The sequence below is a fragment of the Apis laboriosa genome, unplaced genomic scaffold, assembly GCF_014066325.1.
Source record: "Apis laboriosa isolate Shangri-la unplaced genomic scaffold, ASM1406632v1 scaffold22_cov146, whole genome shotgun sequence".
Classification (NCBI taxonomy): domain Eukaryota; kingdom Metazoa; phylum Arthropoda; class Insecta; order Hymenoptera; family Apidae; genus Apis; species Apis laboriosa.
Window position 1 is genome coordinate 259094 of NW_025222414.1, and position 13271 is coordinate 272364.

General features: G+C 25.5%; 1 protein-coding gene across 19 annotated transcripts; it reads left to right on the forward strand.

The window, feature by feature from the left end:
• The first annotated feature begins 860 nt into the window (after positions 1-860).
• On the forward strand, positions 861-13247 carry LOC122713135 (cytoplasmic dynein 1 intermediate chain). Of its 19 annotated transcripts, none has more exons than XM_043933325.1 (14): positions 861-991; positions 1404-1524; positions 1608-1704; positions 1769-1874; positions 1993-2123; positions 4180-4317; positions 5916-5936; positions 8515-8562; positions 10216-10392; positions 10471-10627; positions 10696-11068; positions 11142-11373; positions 11465-11892; positions 11994-13247. In XM_043933325.1, exons 2-14 carry the CDS (start codon positions 1423-1425, stop codon positions 12153-12155), a joined length of 2172 nt encoding a protein of 723 aa, XP_043789260.1. In that variant the 5' UTR covers positions 861-991; positions 1404-1422; the 3' UTR covers positions 12156-13247. The 19 variants fall into 19 exon arrangements, with proteins under 19 accessions (XP_043789260.1, XP_043789261.1, XP_043789264.1 ...); XM_043933326.1 differs by having other exon boundaries at positions 10240-10392; XM_043933329.1 differs by having other exon boundaries at positions 4258-4317.
• The last annotated feature ends 24 nt before the right edge of the window (positions 13248-13271 follow it).

The window sequence follows — 13271 nt, forward strand, 5'->3', positions numbered from 1 at the left end:
ATATATATGTATAATTAAAATTTTTTTCGAAAGAAGAATATTATATGTATATCATTTACTTTTTCTTTATGAGTAATATTTATGTATGTACGATAAATCATTAATGATAATAATGATAGTATAGCAATAAATTGAAATATGATTTCGAAGATCATTTATAAAAATTTCAATGCTTGTCCACGGCTTGTCTCTTAAAATATAGATTCAACTAAAGAAAAAGTTTATGTACTTACAATCATTTATGTTGATTAGTTTTCTTGAGGATATCGGAATCTGGCACGCACTAATTAATTATATTACACTTATATAACACTTATTTACAATATAAAATTAATTAAATCAGGACGATACAATCACTGCTCTAAATAGCACACCAAGTTCAAATTGAACTTTCAAATACTTTAGTTCCATTCCTGTCGCAAGAGTGCGTAAGAATCTCAAGTGCCAACCTAAAGAAAAAAAAATCGAATATTTATTTAACTGCAAATTTTTCAAATAAATAATATTTGTATAATATAAGATTCTCAAGATGTATAAAAACAATAATAAAATTATATAAAATTTTATAAAAAATAATATTTCATAAGATTTTTTTTAAAGTCTCTAATTTATTTTTAAATTTTTTTAATTTATTTAAAATTCACTTTTCTTATAAATTTTAAAGTTTTAAAGTTTTGAAAAATTTTTAAAGAAATTATTAAAGACAAATTATTTAAAAATATATTTTTATATATTTTACTATTTATTATTTTTTCTTATTCCACATTACATATAGTAATTTACTGCCATCTAGTGTCTGAATTTATAAACTACATGATAGCAATTGTGTAGTAGTGAACCGAATATTCCGTTAGTACGAGGTATTGATACTGTGGTGCTGTTGTTGCAATGTAAGAGGTTTGCATGTCGGGCGGGTCGAATAGATAATGTAGAAATCGAAACTGCGACAATTTTTAGCATTTATACTTAAAAATACGTTACACAACAGAAGGTGAATGTTTTGTGTGTTTTTTCATTGAAAACGAAATATTTTTAAATAATTCATTGTGTAAATATTATCATATGACAGATGGGTATTCCTCGTTGAAGTCAGTACTAAATGTTCTAACTTGAATATTAATTAGTGTTATTTCTCTATATGTAATATTTTCGATTGATCAAATCGTTTGTTCTCTTTCAATTAAAAAAATTTTTTATTTGAATATATATTTATTATAGAATAAAAATTGATCTGAAACTGACGTCATAGAACAGAAATCAATAATCGTACTAAACGCAGTTGAAGTTCCGTTAATAAATTTTACGAAACTTGTCAAGAATTTTAGATTCCAACAATGTGATCGAAATTATTTCATACATTTTCAAATTCTTTTGTTATTAAAGTGTTTATGAATATTGTTTAGGAATTAAGAAAGTAGCACAATGATGTCTGACAGAAAAGCAGAACTTGAAAGGAAGAAAGCCAAGCTTCAAGCTATTAGAGAAGAAAAAGAAAGGCGCAGAAGAGAAAAAGAACAAAAAGATGTAAAAATATGATTTTTAATAAAATTTTATATTTAATAATTTTCTTGAATCGTTTGTTTATCTCTTATATTTTTTTATTGTAGGTTGAAGAAGCTACAGTTCGTGCTGCAGGAGCAGATAAAGATCATCGCAAAGAATTGGATGCTATGCTTTCATCTTTGGGTGTAGCACCAGTATCAGGTAAATAATTATATTTTGATTTTATAATTTATCTAATTTCATATATATTTTATTTTATTCACAGATGTATTATCCAGTTTATCTAGTATGAATTCCTTAACTCCAGAACAAAGTGCTAATGCTACTCCTGATGCCAGTTTACAACCATCTAGTATAAATTCTGCTCAGAGGTATTTATATTATATTATATTATATTATATTATATTATATTATATTATATTAAATAGTTTCTAATTATTATATAATACACAAATGTATTTATAATTTAACTTATATTTTCCTTTATAGCATTAGTGCTAGGAAGAAGAATAGAGAATTAACAATTGTTTCTGTGGCACATACTAATATTCCACCAAAAGAACCAGTGGTATATACTAAACAAACACAAACTATTCAGACATCACACACATCTCACGACGGTGAGTCACTATATTCAATTTTTAAATTGTTGCACTTTGTGTTATTTTTAAGTGTGAATTTAAAATTATATATAGCTATATAAAAGATTTTAGTGTTTGTATAATATATTTATAATATATTTAAATTAAACTAAAGTACAGTATTGACATAAAAAAATAGAATGTTTGACACTTATAATGAAGTATATGTTATTATATATTATTTATTTAATTGAATATTAATCTTTAATCCTTTGCATTCCAATTACTTTTTGATTAAACTTATTCAAATCTTCCTATATTAAATTAGATAAATTTCTTAAATGATTAATGCAATATTTTGATTCTTTGCTTATTGTTTGTATTTTTAAAAATCTCTTTTATGAAAATATGAAGAGGAAAAAAAAATAAGGTTTATTTTAAATATAAGAAGACAATAAAAATTAAAATATATTTTATATTTTTTAGATTATAACAACAATTTTTACTGTTAATTAAAATTTTTGTACTAATTTATAACTTATTTTTTTTACACATTATTAAATATTGAAAATTATATTATTACAAATTATGAATTATAAAAAAGAGCATATATATATCTATTTCTTCTCTTAAATTTAAAGAAGAATACAGAGGATTAAAATTTAACACTTTTTTAATATTTCAAAAAATGCTATCACTTTCACATATGCCTAAACATAATTAAATATGGTAAAGTGGGTGGTGTATATAAGAATTTATATATTTTTAAAACATATATGCCATTAATGATGTCATTAATAAATTCTTAATAGTTTTTAATTTTTAAAAAATTAATGATATTTTATAATATTTTAATCAATATGTTTATTGATTGTATTATACAATTAGTCATACCAATATAACTTGTTTATAATATTGATTTTATTATATTAACAATGAGAGTTGTTTCTCTTATTTATATTATGTTGTATGATTAATTTTAACTAATGAGGAAACTTACATATTCTTAAAAAATGTTTATAAGTAACATGTTACATATGTGTAGTGATTGACATTTTATTTCTCTTTTTTTTTTTTTTTTTTTATTGTGTATGCTAGTTTTTATTTTCAATTGAGTTTTCAATAGTTTTCAGCACTTTTTGAATAGACAAAATATTTATCTTAAAGGTGGTATCTATTTACTTTCATATTTATTAAATTATAATATCCCTAGATGTGTGAAAAAAATAATTATGTTCTTAAATATAAAATATTTTTTTGTGTGAACAGTTTTTAAACATATTAAAAAGTGGATTCACTTCTCTTTTATAATATTTTTTTCAGTACTAATAAGAATAATAACAAATTAATTTTACTCCTCCATATAAATTTAATATTGCTAAATATTAATAGTATTGTGATATATAAATATTGTGTTCAAGAACAGAAAAATATTATTACAATTGGTATTTTGTTTTAATAATACTGAGTCTTGTTATAACTGTAATAAATTCTTTTCTAAGGGTATTCTAACAATTAAATAGCAAACATTATAATTTTTGTTTGTAAATTTTTACGTACTATAAAGGGAAAGTATTAAGTAGAAATGGATAACACCTAATATAAAATCAGGTTGTGGAAACAAATATTATCTCTTGGTGGTGGAAATTACTTTTTTAAGAAAATATTTTTCCGTTTTATTAAACCGCAATTTCAGTTAGTTCTAATTTTCAATATTTTATTAATTTCTTAATTTTGTTTTTTAAATAATTATTAAGCAATTATAAAAAGCAATAAAAATTTTTTTAGAATATTTTCATTTTTCATACCACCTACTTTACTATTTTGTGTTGATTAATATTTATATTTTAATATTAATTTTGGAAATATATTTTAAATATATACTATTCATGAAATAAAATTCAATATGTTTAGCAAAACATATTCATATTTATAATGATTATTAATTTAAAAAAAAAAGATTCAATAAATATGGGATATGTTACGTGTTACATGCGTGTCCCGATACCTAACTGATTTTGCGGCATTATTAAATATACGCGTATTCCATTGTCTTGCGATACAAATGGTCAAATCAACTGGTGTTGGACATAAGGACTGTCCGCATCTTCTTCTGCATACACCATCTACTCCTCCTGTTCAACAACAACACCAACTCACTCTTACTCCGCAGGCTACTTTGAGACTGACTGGTGGCGTCCCAGGAAAGGTGGGTCTGCACCAAACTACCTATGTATGTTCTGTCTTCTTTTTATTACCTTTCCTATTATTGTTGTACAACAGTATATTATTATAGAGGTAGATACATGGCTATCTATATTTATAAAAGAGAAATGTAGAATCAAATCTGAAAATATTTTGATTTTTGATACTTAATTTTTATATTTATATTTATATTTTTATGTATTGTTAAATATTATTAAAAATAAATCGAATTATGATTAAATTTTATGATTCTACAGTTCTAATTAATTTATAAACATTGTACATGGAAATAGATAGATATTGAAATATAAAAATTAAAACATTTTTTTTTTATATGAATTTCTTTAAATGTAAAAAAAAAAAAATTAGAGTATAAAAATATTTTGATTTTTAAAAATTATAAGAAAAAATTTTAAAGAATATTATATATTATTTAATTATAATGATAATTATTCAGTTATAATAGTAATACTTCATCTATTACTTCCATATACATTATCTATTTGTTTGCATAAATAAGCTTCTAACGTGCTTTACATAATTTAATTTATACTAACATTTTATTAAAGTTATATATACAACATACATTAACATTAGGCGTCCTGTTTGTTGGGAAAATTTAAAGAACATTAAATAAAAAGTCAGTATACCTTGACTCATGTGTGCTAGCAAATTTATTAAACAAATTAATAATTATTGATATTTTGGATATGAATATTTGTAGACAACAGCATTGTCTTAATTGTAGTAATTGTCTTAATTGTAATAAGTTAGCAATCCAATTGTTCAGTAATTTATTTAATATTCAAAAAGAAATATTTAAAGATATTTTGTACAATATTTAAAAATGTTATGTAATGTCCATTATTTTTTATGTATTATAGTGTGTAGCGCATTATGAATTTGTTTAATCCTTCAATGAAACTTTTATTTTCAATTCATAGTTTATTTCTGAGATACTTAGGGGGGTGAAAATAAGTGTGACAAGGGATGTAAGTGAGATATTGAATTTTGCTTATGAATAAGCATCCATTGGTAGTCACATTAGATAACAAATATTTTATTATTTTATATTAAGTAATCAGTGTAAAATTTAAAAGGTATTAAGTTATGACGACAAAGATTGAAATTATATTAATTGAATTGTGCTTCAATAATGTAAGAAGAATTGAATATGTATGTTTCCTCTTACATATATAGGAACCACAGCACTGCATAATATAAAAATTTACAAATATGTATCCACCTAACTACATTCAGCGTATAAAAACTTATTGATTAAAATTTCAATTCTCTTTTATCATTAACAAATGATTATAAGAAATTGATTTTTATAAAGATAAATATATATAAATATTTGTAGCAAGCTGTATAAATGCAATATAAGAATATGCTTTGAAACAAGTTAGTAAGAAAATATTAGAAAATATATTGCTTAAAGTTTTTAATTATAAACATATAATATAATAATATTGTGTTCTTTTTTTATCTATTTTTCTTAGATATTTTATTTATGAAATCATTTTTCTTGAAATGCTTATAGTCTGAGTGTAGAGAGGTGCTATTAGTGTAGTGCATTCTTAAAAGATTGTAACTAAGTGCAATTTTTTTCCCTCCTCTTCTCAGCTCATGCATTCGACTATTACGGTAAGTTATGATTTCTCTTGGTTTTCAACAAGTTTTAGGTTCAGATTTAGGTTTAGATATATTCCGTTTATTCTCTTAGGATTGATAGTATATAAAGTATACGAATATATAAACGAAATATAAAGATTTAAAATTATTAGGACGATACGAATATTTAATAGTTAAATTTCAAATGCAAATCTCTAAATTTTACATTAATATAAATTTTGTAAGGTAAGAGAACCATGAAATGGATTACCTTTCATTAAAAATTAGTAAGCTAGAAAATGCACACTCTCTCCTCTCTTTTTCTCTCTTTCTCTTTAGCTCAAATATTCACGTAAAAGTTCAATAGCAAAATAAGCTAAATTTGAATTAAATTTTATCAGTATTGTAGATTATAAAAATGGCTCTCCACCCAGAATCTAAAATATCTTTGCTATCTTGTATCTTGCTTTGGACTTTTTGGCTCTTTTACTTGTTATCTTTTTGTTAATCTTTTTTTTATTGGTGTATTTATCTTTAGTTTCTTTATTTATTTTTTAAGTATTTATCTGACATCCCGATTCTCAAACGGAAATATTTTAACATTTACACAACTATAAAAGCATGCACTGTAGATACATCAATGAAAAGAAATGAACACATAAATTTGTATAAATTTTTATTCTATACAATTTGAAGTATAATTCTAAATGCTTGTTAAAAATTAGATATCAATTTATAAAGCACAATGTAAAAAATATTTAACAAAAAGTTATCTTTAAAATTAAATTGCAAAATGTAGTTCCATGTCTTGTATATATTTCAATAAATATTCTTAAAATATATAAATCTTTTAAACGATATTCAACTCAAAACACAACTCAATTTATTATTAAATAAATATATTTCATGAATTTACAGACTACCTTTGGAATACTTAAGCTATTCATTTACAATTTAGTTAAAAAATTCTAACTAGTAATATAAAAAAATCCTATTTTTGTTTACATTTTATTCATGATTCCATAATTATTAATGATAATATTTTTTTTTTATTGATCAAGTATAAAGAAAGAAATATTGTTAAATAATAAAATCATGTTTATTTAATGAAAATTTATAATAGAATTTTATATTAGAATTTTATATTTTTATAAAAAATTGAAGTAATATATCAAATTATTCGATATTGTGTTTGAAACTGGGATTGTCTGGAACAAAGAATATTTTATTCTGCGAATATCCATTGGCAAATCTTGTCACAACTTAACGCACCTTCCAGAGTTCTCGGCGTGTTCTCACGGTTATAATTTTCGTAATTTTTGGGTTACTATAGTGTACTAACATGGGAAAGGATGTTATGGTGTTGGAGCCGGTAAATATTGTGTATAAGTAAAGTTTTATTAAAATAGAAGAAAAGAACACAGCAATGAGTTCTGTGGCTTGAGCTTTTAGTGTCGCAAAAGTTCGATTTGCAAATATTGCTTTTTAACAGCACGGTTTCGTTTTTTGTGAAAATGATATAGCAAGAAAATTCATTGAATAAAACGAAAAAGTTTTTTAGAAAATTATTTGTTCACATAGAAATACATTTTGTGAGAATAATACAATATATTTACAATTTTATTAATATATATATTTTTTTTTCAATTAAATATCTCTCTGTACGTTATATAATATCCTATGATGCAATTTTATTTTGAAAAACAATTTGCGTAATTTTATTTCGTATATTTAAAATAAATCTATAAAAAAAAAGGTGGACTTATATTAATATAAATTAATAGTCGGAGATGTCAGTCTATTATGTTAAAATATTTAAATTTTACAAATTCTTCCTCAACTTCATTTTCTTTTTTTTTTGTTGCTCTAAAAACTTGTTTCTCAGACTTTTTAATGTTATGTTTCATAATAAGTTTAATTTATTATAAAGTTAATATTCCCTTAAAAATTTTAAATTATCTTAAATTAAATAGCTTATTCGAATAAAAATATAATATAATACATACATGATGATTTTTAACTGAAGTTTATTCAAAAAGCCTAAAGGGATTGTAATTTCTTAAAAATATATCATATATATTATTATGTAATGTAATTAATTAAAATTTTGTATAAAAATTTTGAAATCGATACAATTACGATATATCGATCCCTTTGGAGCGTATATCTTATTTAATGAATATAAATATACAGGATATATTATACATAATATATTATGCATGTTTATAGATATATTTATAATTAATATTATACCATCTCCGATCCAATATTATTATTTCAATCTTTCTAGCTAATTGTTGATGTATCTTGCATGACGAAAAAGAAACATTAACGAATAGATCTTATCTCGTGATTTTCGATTTTAATTTTTCAATTCTGAATAATTTAACAACATCATATTATATCGTAATATAATATATATTTTTTGCAAACTAATTTTTGAAATAATTAATAATTTTATTGTTACAATCGAGGAATGAGGAAAGAATATATATATATTTCCATGGTATACATCAATAATTTTCTACGAGAGACGTGAAATCAGAAACAAAACACAAACTAACATAATGAAACACGTGATTGATTGACATTTTCTTTTCCCTCCTTCAAGACGAGTACAATCTAAATCCTGGTTTAGAATGGGAGGACGAATTTACAGGTAGGTAATCCTCTCTAGAGACGGTTCACTCTACCATAATTAATATCACCAGTTTACAAGAATTATTATATATTCATTTTCACAAAATTGCATTTGACAAATAATAACTTTTCGTTCAAGTTTTTTTTTCTTCTATTCAGTTATTGTATTTATATGCACTGAAAGGAGGGAACTTGTACTATCGATTTACACTCGAAGTTGCTTGATAAATCATCAGATTGTTAAGTAGTTCTCTTTATGGTTTTGTTTCGTATAACTGTATAAATCTTTGCTTCACTTGTTCATGCATGCGTAGACGTATCTTTATTATACACTCACAGTTTTCATTTAGAATGTTCATTATCTCTTACTACGCATGATCGAGATACATCATTAATAAATCATTATCATTCTCATTTCATTTCACATCTAGGGAATATTTTGTTTTCAATGCTTTAGATTTAGATTAAAATTCATTTTCTTTCTTTATACGTATATTTTTATATATATACTTTTTTTTTTTTTTATTTAATAATTTTTTTTTTTTAATTAATATATATATTTATATATAAATTACATATTCTCTAGAGCTGCTGCATGAGACTTGGGAAGTTGCGTTAATATAACTCCACTCAATTTTTCTATCTTAATTTTTTAATTAATGTGCAATCTTCGATGTTTCAAAATTCGTGATAAGAACGTAGCTCTATTCGTTAATGGATACTTATGTCGAGAATATTTATATCAATTGATGTGTTATATATATATATATATACATATATATATTACATTGTAACGCAACGTATACTTCACTTAAAAAATCATCGATCAATCTTTCATTTTCCTCGACTCATTCTTTCATTTCATTTGCGTTTATTCTAAAATTAAGGGTGGAGAGATGATTCGTTTCGAATGATTTTCATATCGATCTAAGGTCTCAGATGAAAATTTAAAGTTTTTTATTTGTATGATCCACCAACAAGCAGTCCACCTTCTTTACGTAATTAAATGTCATTGCATGAGATTTTATTTAATTGTTTATCCCAGTGATTGTTCACCTTTAAATCAGTTATTATTCTTATTATTATTTTTTTTTCTTTTTTTTTTAATAAATTTTTTTTATTTTTTCTTTTTTTTTTTTTTTTTTTTTTTTTTTATATACTTCTACAAAAAAGCTTTTGTAAGAAAGAGAGTTGCATCCCTTCAATTTTACGCTTTCAAATTTGTTCATTTGGCAAAAAGTTTTTATTTTATCTTTTACGATATTATTACAATATTACACGATTATACGCTAATATATTTTAAATTAACCAAAGATTTACACAAATTTGCACAAATATGTGCATGCATCGCGTTTTCGCTCTCTTTTTATTCTTTTCTTATTGTTTCGTGCATATTTTTACGCAATAGGTCTTTGCAATTATTTATTTTACATTAGAATGTCTCGTAGGAGGTACCAATAAAAAGAATACGTAGTGTTTACGAGATTATAGTTATAGTTATTTTCTTTTTTCCTTTCTTTTTTTTTTTTTTTCTCTCTCTCTCTCTTTTTTTCTCTCTTTTTTTCTTAAACGTAGCGCACTCGAATCTTAAAAAAGTAGGGCAGTTTTGCCAGAGGTAGATAGATATATCGAAATTAGGGTATTCGTGGCGGAACCAGCTTATTCACCACAGTTTTGACATTTGATGATGGCCAAGCCGAAGACGAAGAGAACAGTTTGCCGCATATGGATGGTTTCCAAAGCAAGCTTCCACCCGGAATTCTTCCCCATGGTTTGCCACAAGTTAAGGAAGTGCAGCCAGCGGTTACACAAGTGGAGCAAGAGAAGGAAAAGGAAAAACCTAAAGAAGGTAATTTTCTACGTTTAAAATTATTATATTAATCCTCAATAGTCGCAATTATTATTATTTACAAATTTCAATCCACAGTACAGGAACTGAGCGAGGAGGAGAAACAAATGATTATACTCTCCGAAGATTTCCAACGATTCCTCGATCGTACTAGTAGAATTGTGGAAAGAGCGTTAGGAGAATCGGTTAATATTTATAGCGATTATACTGGTACTATGGATGGCGAAGACGGGATGTGAGTATAAGATAAATATAATGCTTGATTATTCTCATGATCGATATTCGATGTTACTCGTTTCGTAGGGATGAAAAGAATCATCAACGTTTGTGGTTGAATCGATGGTTCTTCTGCGATCGATGGTCCCGCAATCGATGCGTGACCTCCATGGACTGGTCGCCCCAGTTTCCAGAACTCCTCGCAGCCTCCTATAACAATAACGATGATACTCCGAACGATCCCGACGGGGTGTGTTTGGTTTGGAACACAAAGTTCAAGAAAACGACGCCAGAGTTCATTTTTCATTGTCAATCTCCAGTCATGTCGACCACCTTTGCAAGATTTCATCCTAATTTAATCTTAGGGGGTACTTATTCCGGACAGATCGTACTCTGGGATAACAGAGTGCAGAAGAGAACTCCTATTCAACGTACTCCATTATCGGCAAGCGCACATACCGTAAGTTATTCGACAATTGTTCAACATAAGTACATGTTATTATTATGTAACATTAAGAATAACATTTCTCTAGCACCCTGTGTACTGTTTAAACGTTGTTGGGGCACAAAACGCGCACAATTTAATAAGTATATCGACCGATGGAAAATTGTGCTCCTGGAGTTTAGACATGTTGTCACAACCGCAAGAAACATTGGATCTTCACACTAAACAATCGAAAGCAATTGCGGCCACTTGTTTAGCATTCCCCCATGGTGATGTCAATAATTTCGTTGTAGGTAGTGAAGAAGGAACCGTATACTCTGGTAAATAAGTTTTTTTAATCAAATTAAACACCTTTTTTACATACGTGATATATCCGTCCTATGGAAATTATTGTGACTCTTTCCTTATTAGCTTGTCGCCACGGTACAAAAGCAGGCGTATTGGAGACTTACGAAGGTCATCAAGGACCAGTTACAGGAATTAGCGCACATGCTGTACAAGGTGGAATAGATTTCTCGCATCTATTCTTAACATCGTCTATCGATTGGACGATCAAACTGTGGAGCCTTAAAGAAAGCAAACCTTTATACTCTTTCGAGCATAATGGCGATTACGTTTATGACGTTGCGTGGTCGCCTACTCATCCGGCTCTATTCGCTGCTGTAGATGACTCAGGACGATTAGACTTGTGGAATCTTAATCAAGATACTGAAGTACCTACGGCTAGTATTGTTATTAATGGATGTCCGGCTCTTAACAGAGTTTCATGGACACCGAGCGGTTTACACGTAACTGTTGGCGATGATTCTGGAAAGATTTGGGTGTACGATGTTGCTGAGGTAAGATCTTTATTTATTTTAATTTAATAATATTTGAATAATGAATAATGAATAATATTGATGAGTAATATTGAATATTTACGTCTTTTTTTTTAACATAGCATTTGGCACATCCTAGAATTGATGAATGGAATAAATTTTTGTACACTCAGCAAGAGTTGAAACACAACAAAGCCGACGAAGAACTGCATAAACTTAATTTAAGGGAGCCTACTTCTTTAACTTCCATACCTCCGCTTCTAACGACATGCCCTCTCAGATAAAGGTATAATTTCTTTTTAAAATTATCGCTAAAGTCGGCTTGAATACTTTAAAATATAAAAATCAAATGAATTAAAAATACGAATATAAATCATAAAAAAAGATCGTAACAGAAATGAAAAAAAAGTGTATTCTACTAACTATAATTTATAGGTGTATTCTTAATTAAAACACCTTTGTTCTGTATAAAATTATTAAACAGCAAGAGCAAGATATTAGTAGTTTGTTTATGAGCAATTGCTGTGCATTCGAATGGCTATAAATTCCACATGTCCAATAGAAGTAATATATCTTTACCGAAAAACTTTATCTCATTAGATTATTAAGGATGTGTACAACATATCTGTGCATGTAAATAATAAATGCTGTGAAGCACGATTTAAATCGATATATTGCAAGAAAATAATTAGAAGAAATTTGACAGTATCGGATAAATTATAACATGCATCAGATAAATTGTAATATAATATTTTATTATTTCGAATTTTTTAAAATATTTATATTTTAGTTTCAGAATTAATTTTCAAAAATTCATATTATTTCTCGTGCTAATATTCTCAACTAATGTATTAAAAATAACACCAGTAGGATATTTAACTATTGAAACTGATCTAATTTAGTACAATAATTTTTAAATGATTTTAGTATTATTTATATTCTCATAGAAACTTTAACATAATTTAAATTTCACATTTTTTTTTTTTTTTTGTAATGTATAGCTCATAACATAGAAAAAAAAATAGTAAAATTTATCGAAGACATATTGTCTATTAAAAAATGTAAATATATCATTATTTTTGCGTTATTATAAATTGCTGGGCTTTATCTAAAATGTGATACTGTTATATAGTGCTATGTCCAAATATGTACTTCTGCTCAAGTCAAGCATATTTTAAAGCATAATTTTTTTTTTATAAAAAAATCATTTAATTTACAATTAATTACACATTGAATAATATTCTGAATGCAATCGTATATAACTTTATTAATGTTTTTTGTATAATGCGAATTTTTTAAATTTAAGTTACGATAAATAATTGTCTAGATGAGTTAATCATATTTCTTCAATGCTATAAATAAAATTTTATTTAAAAGATTCTTGTTAAATTTATCTTAAA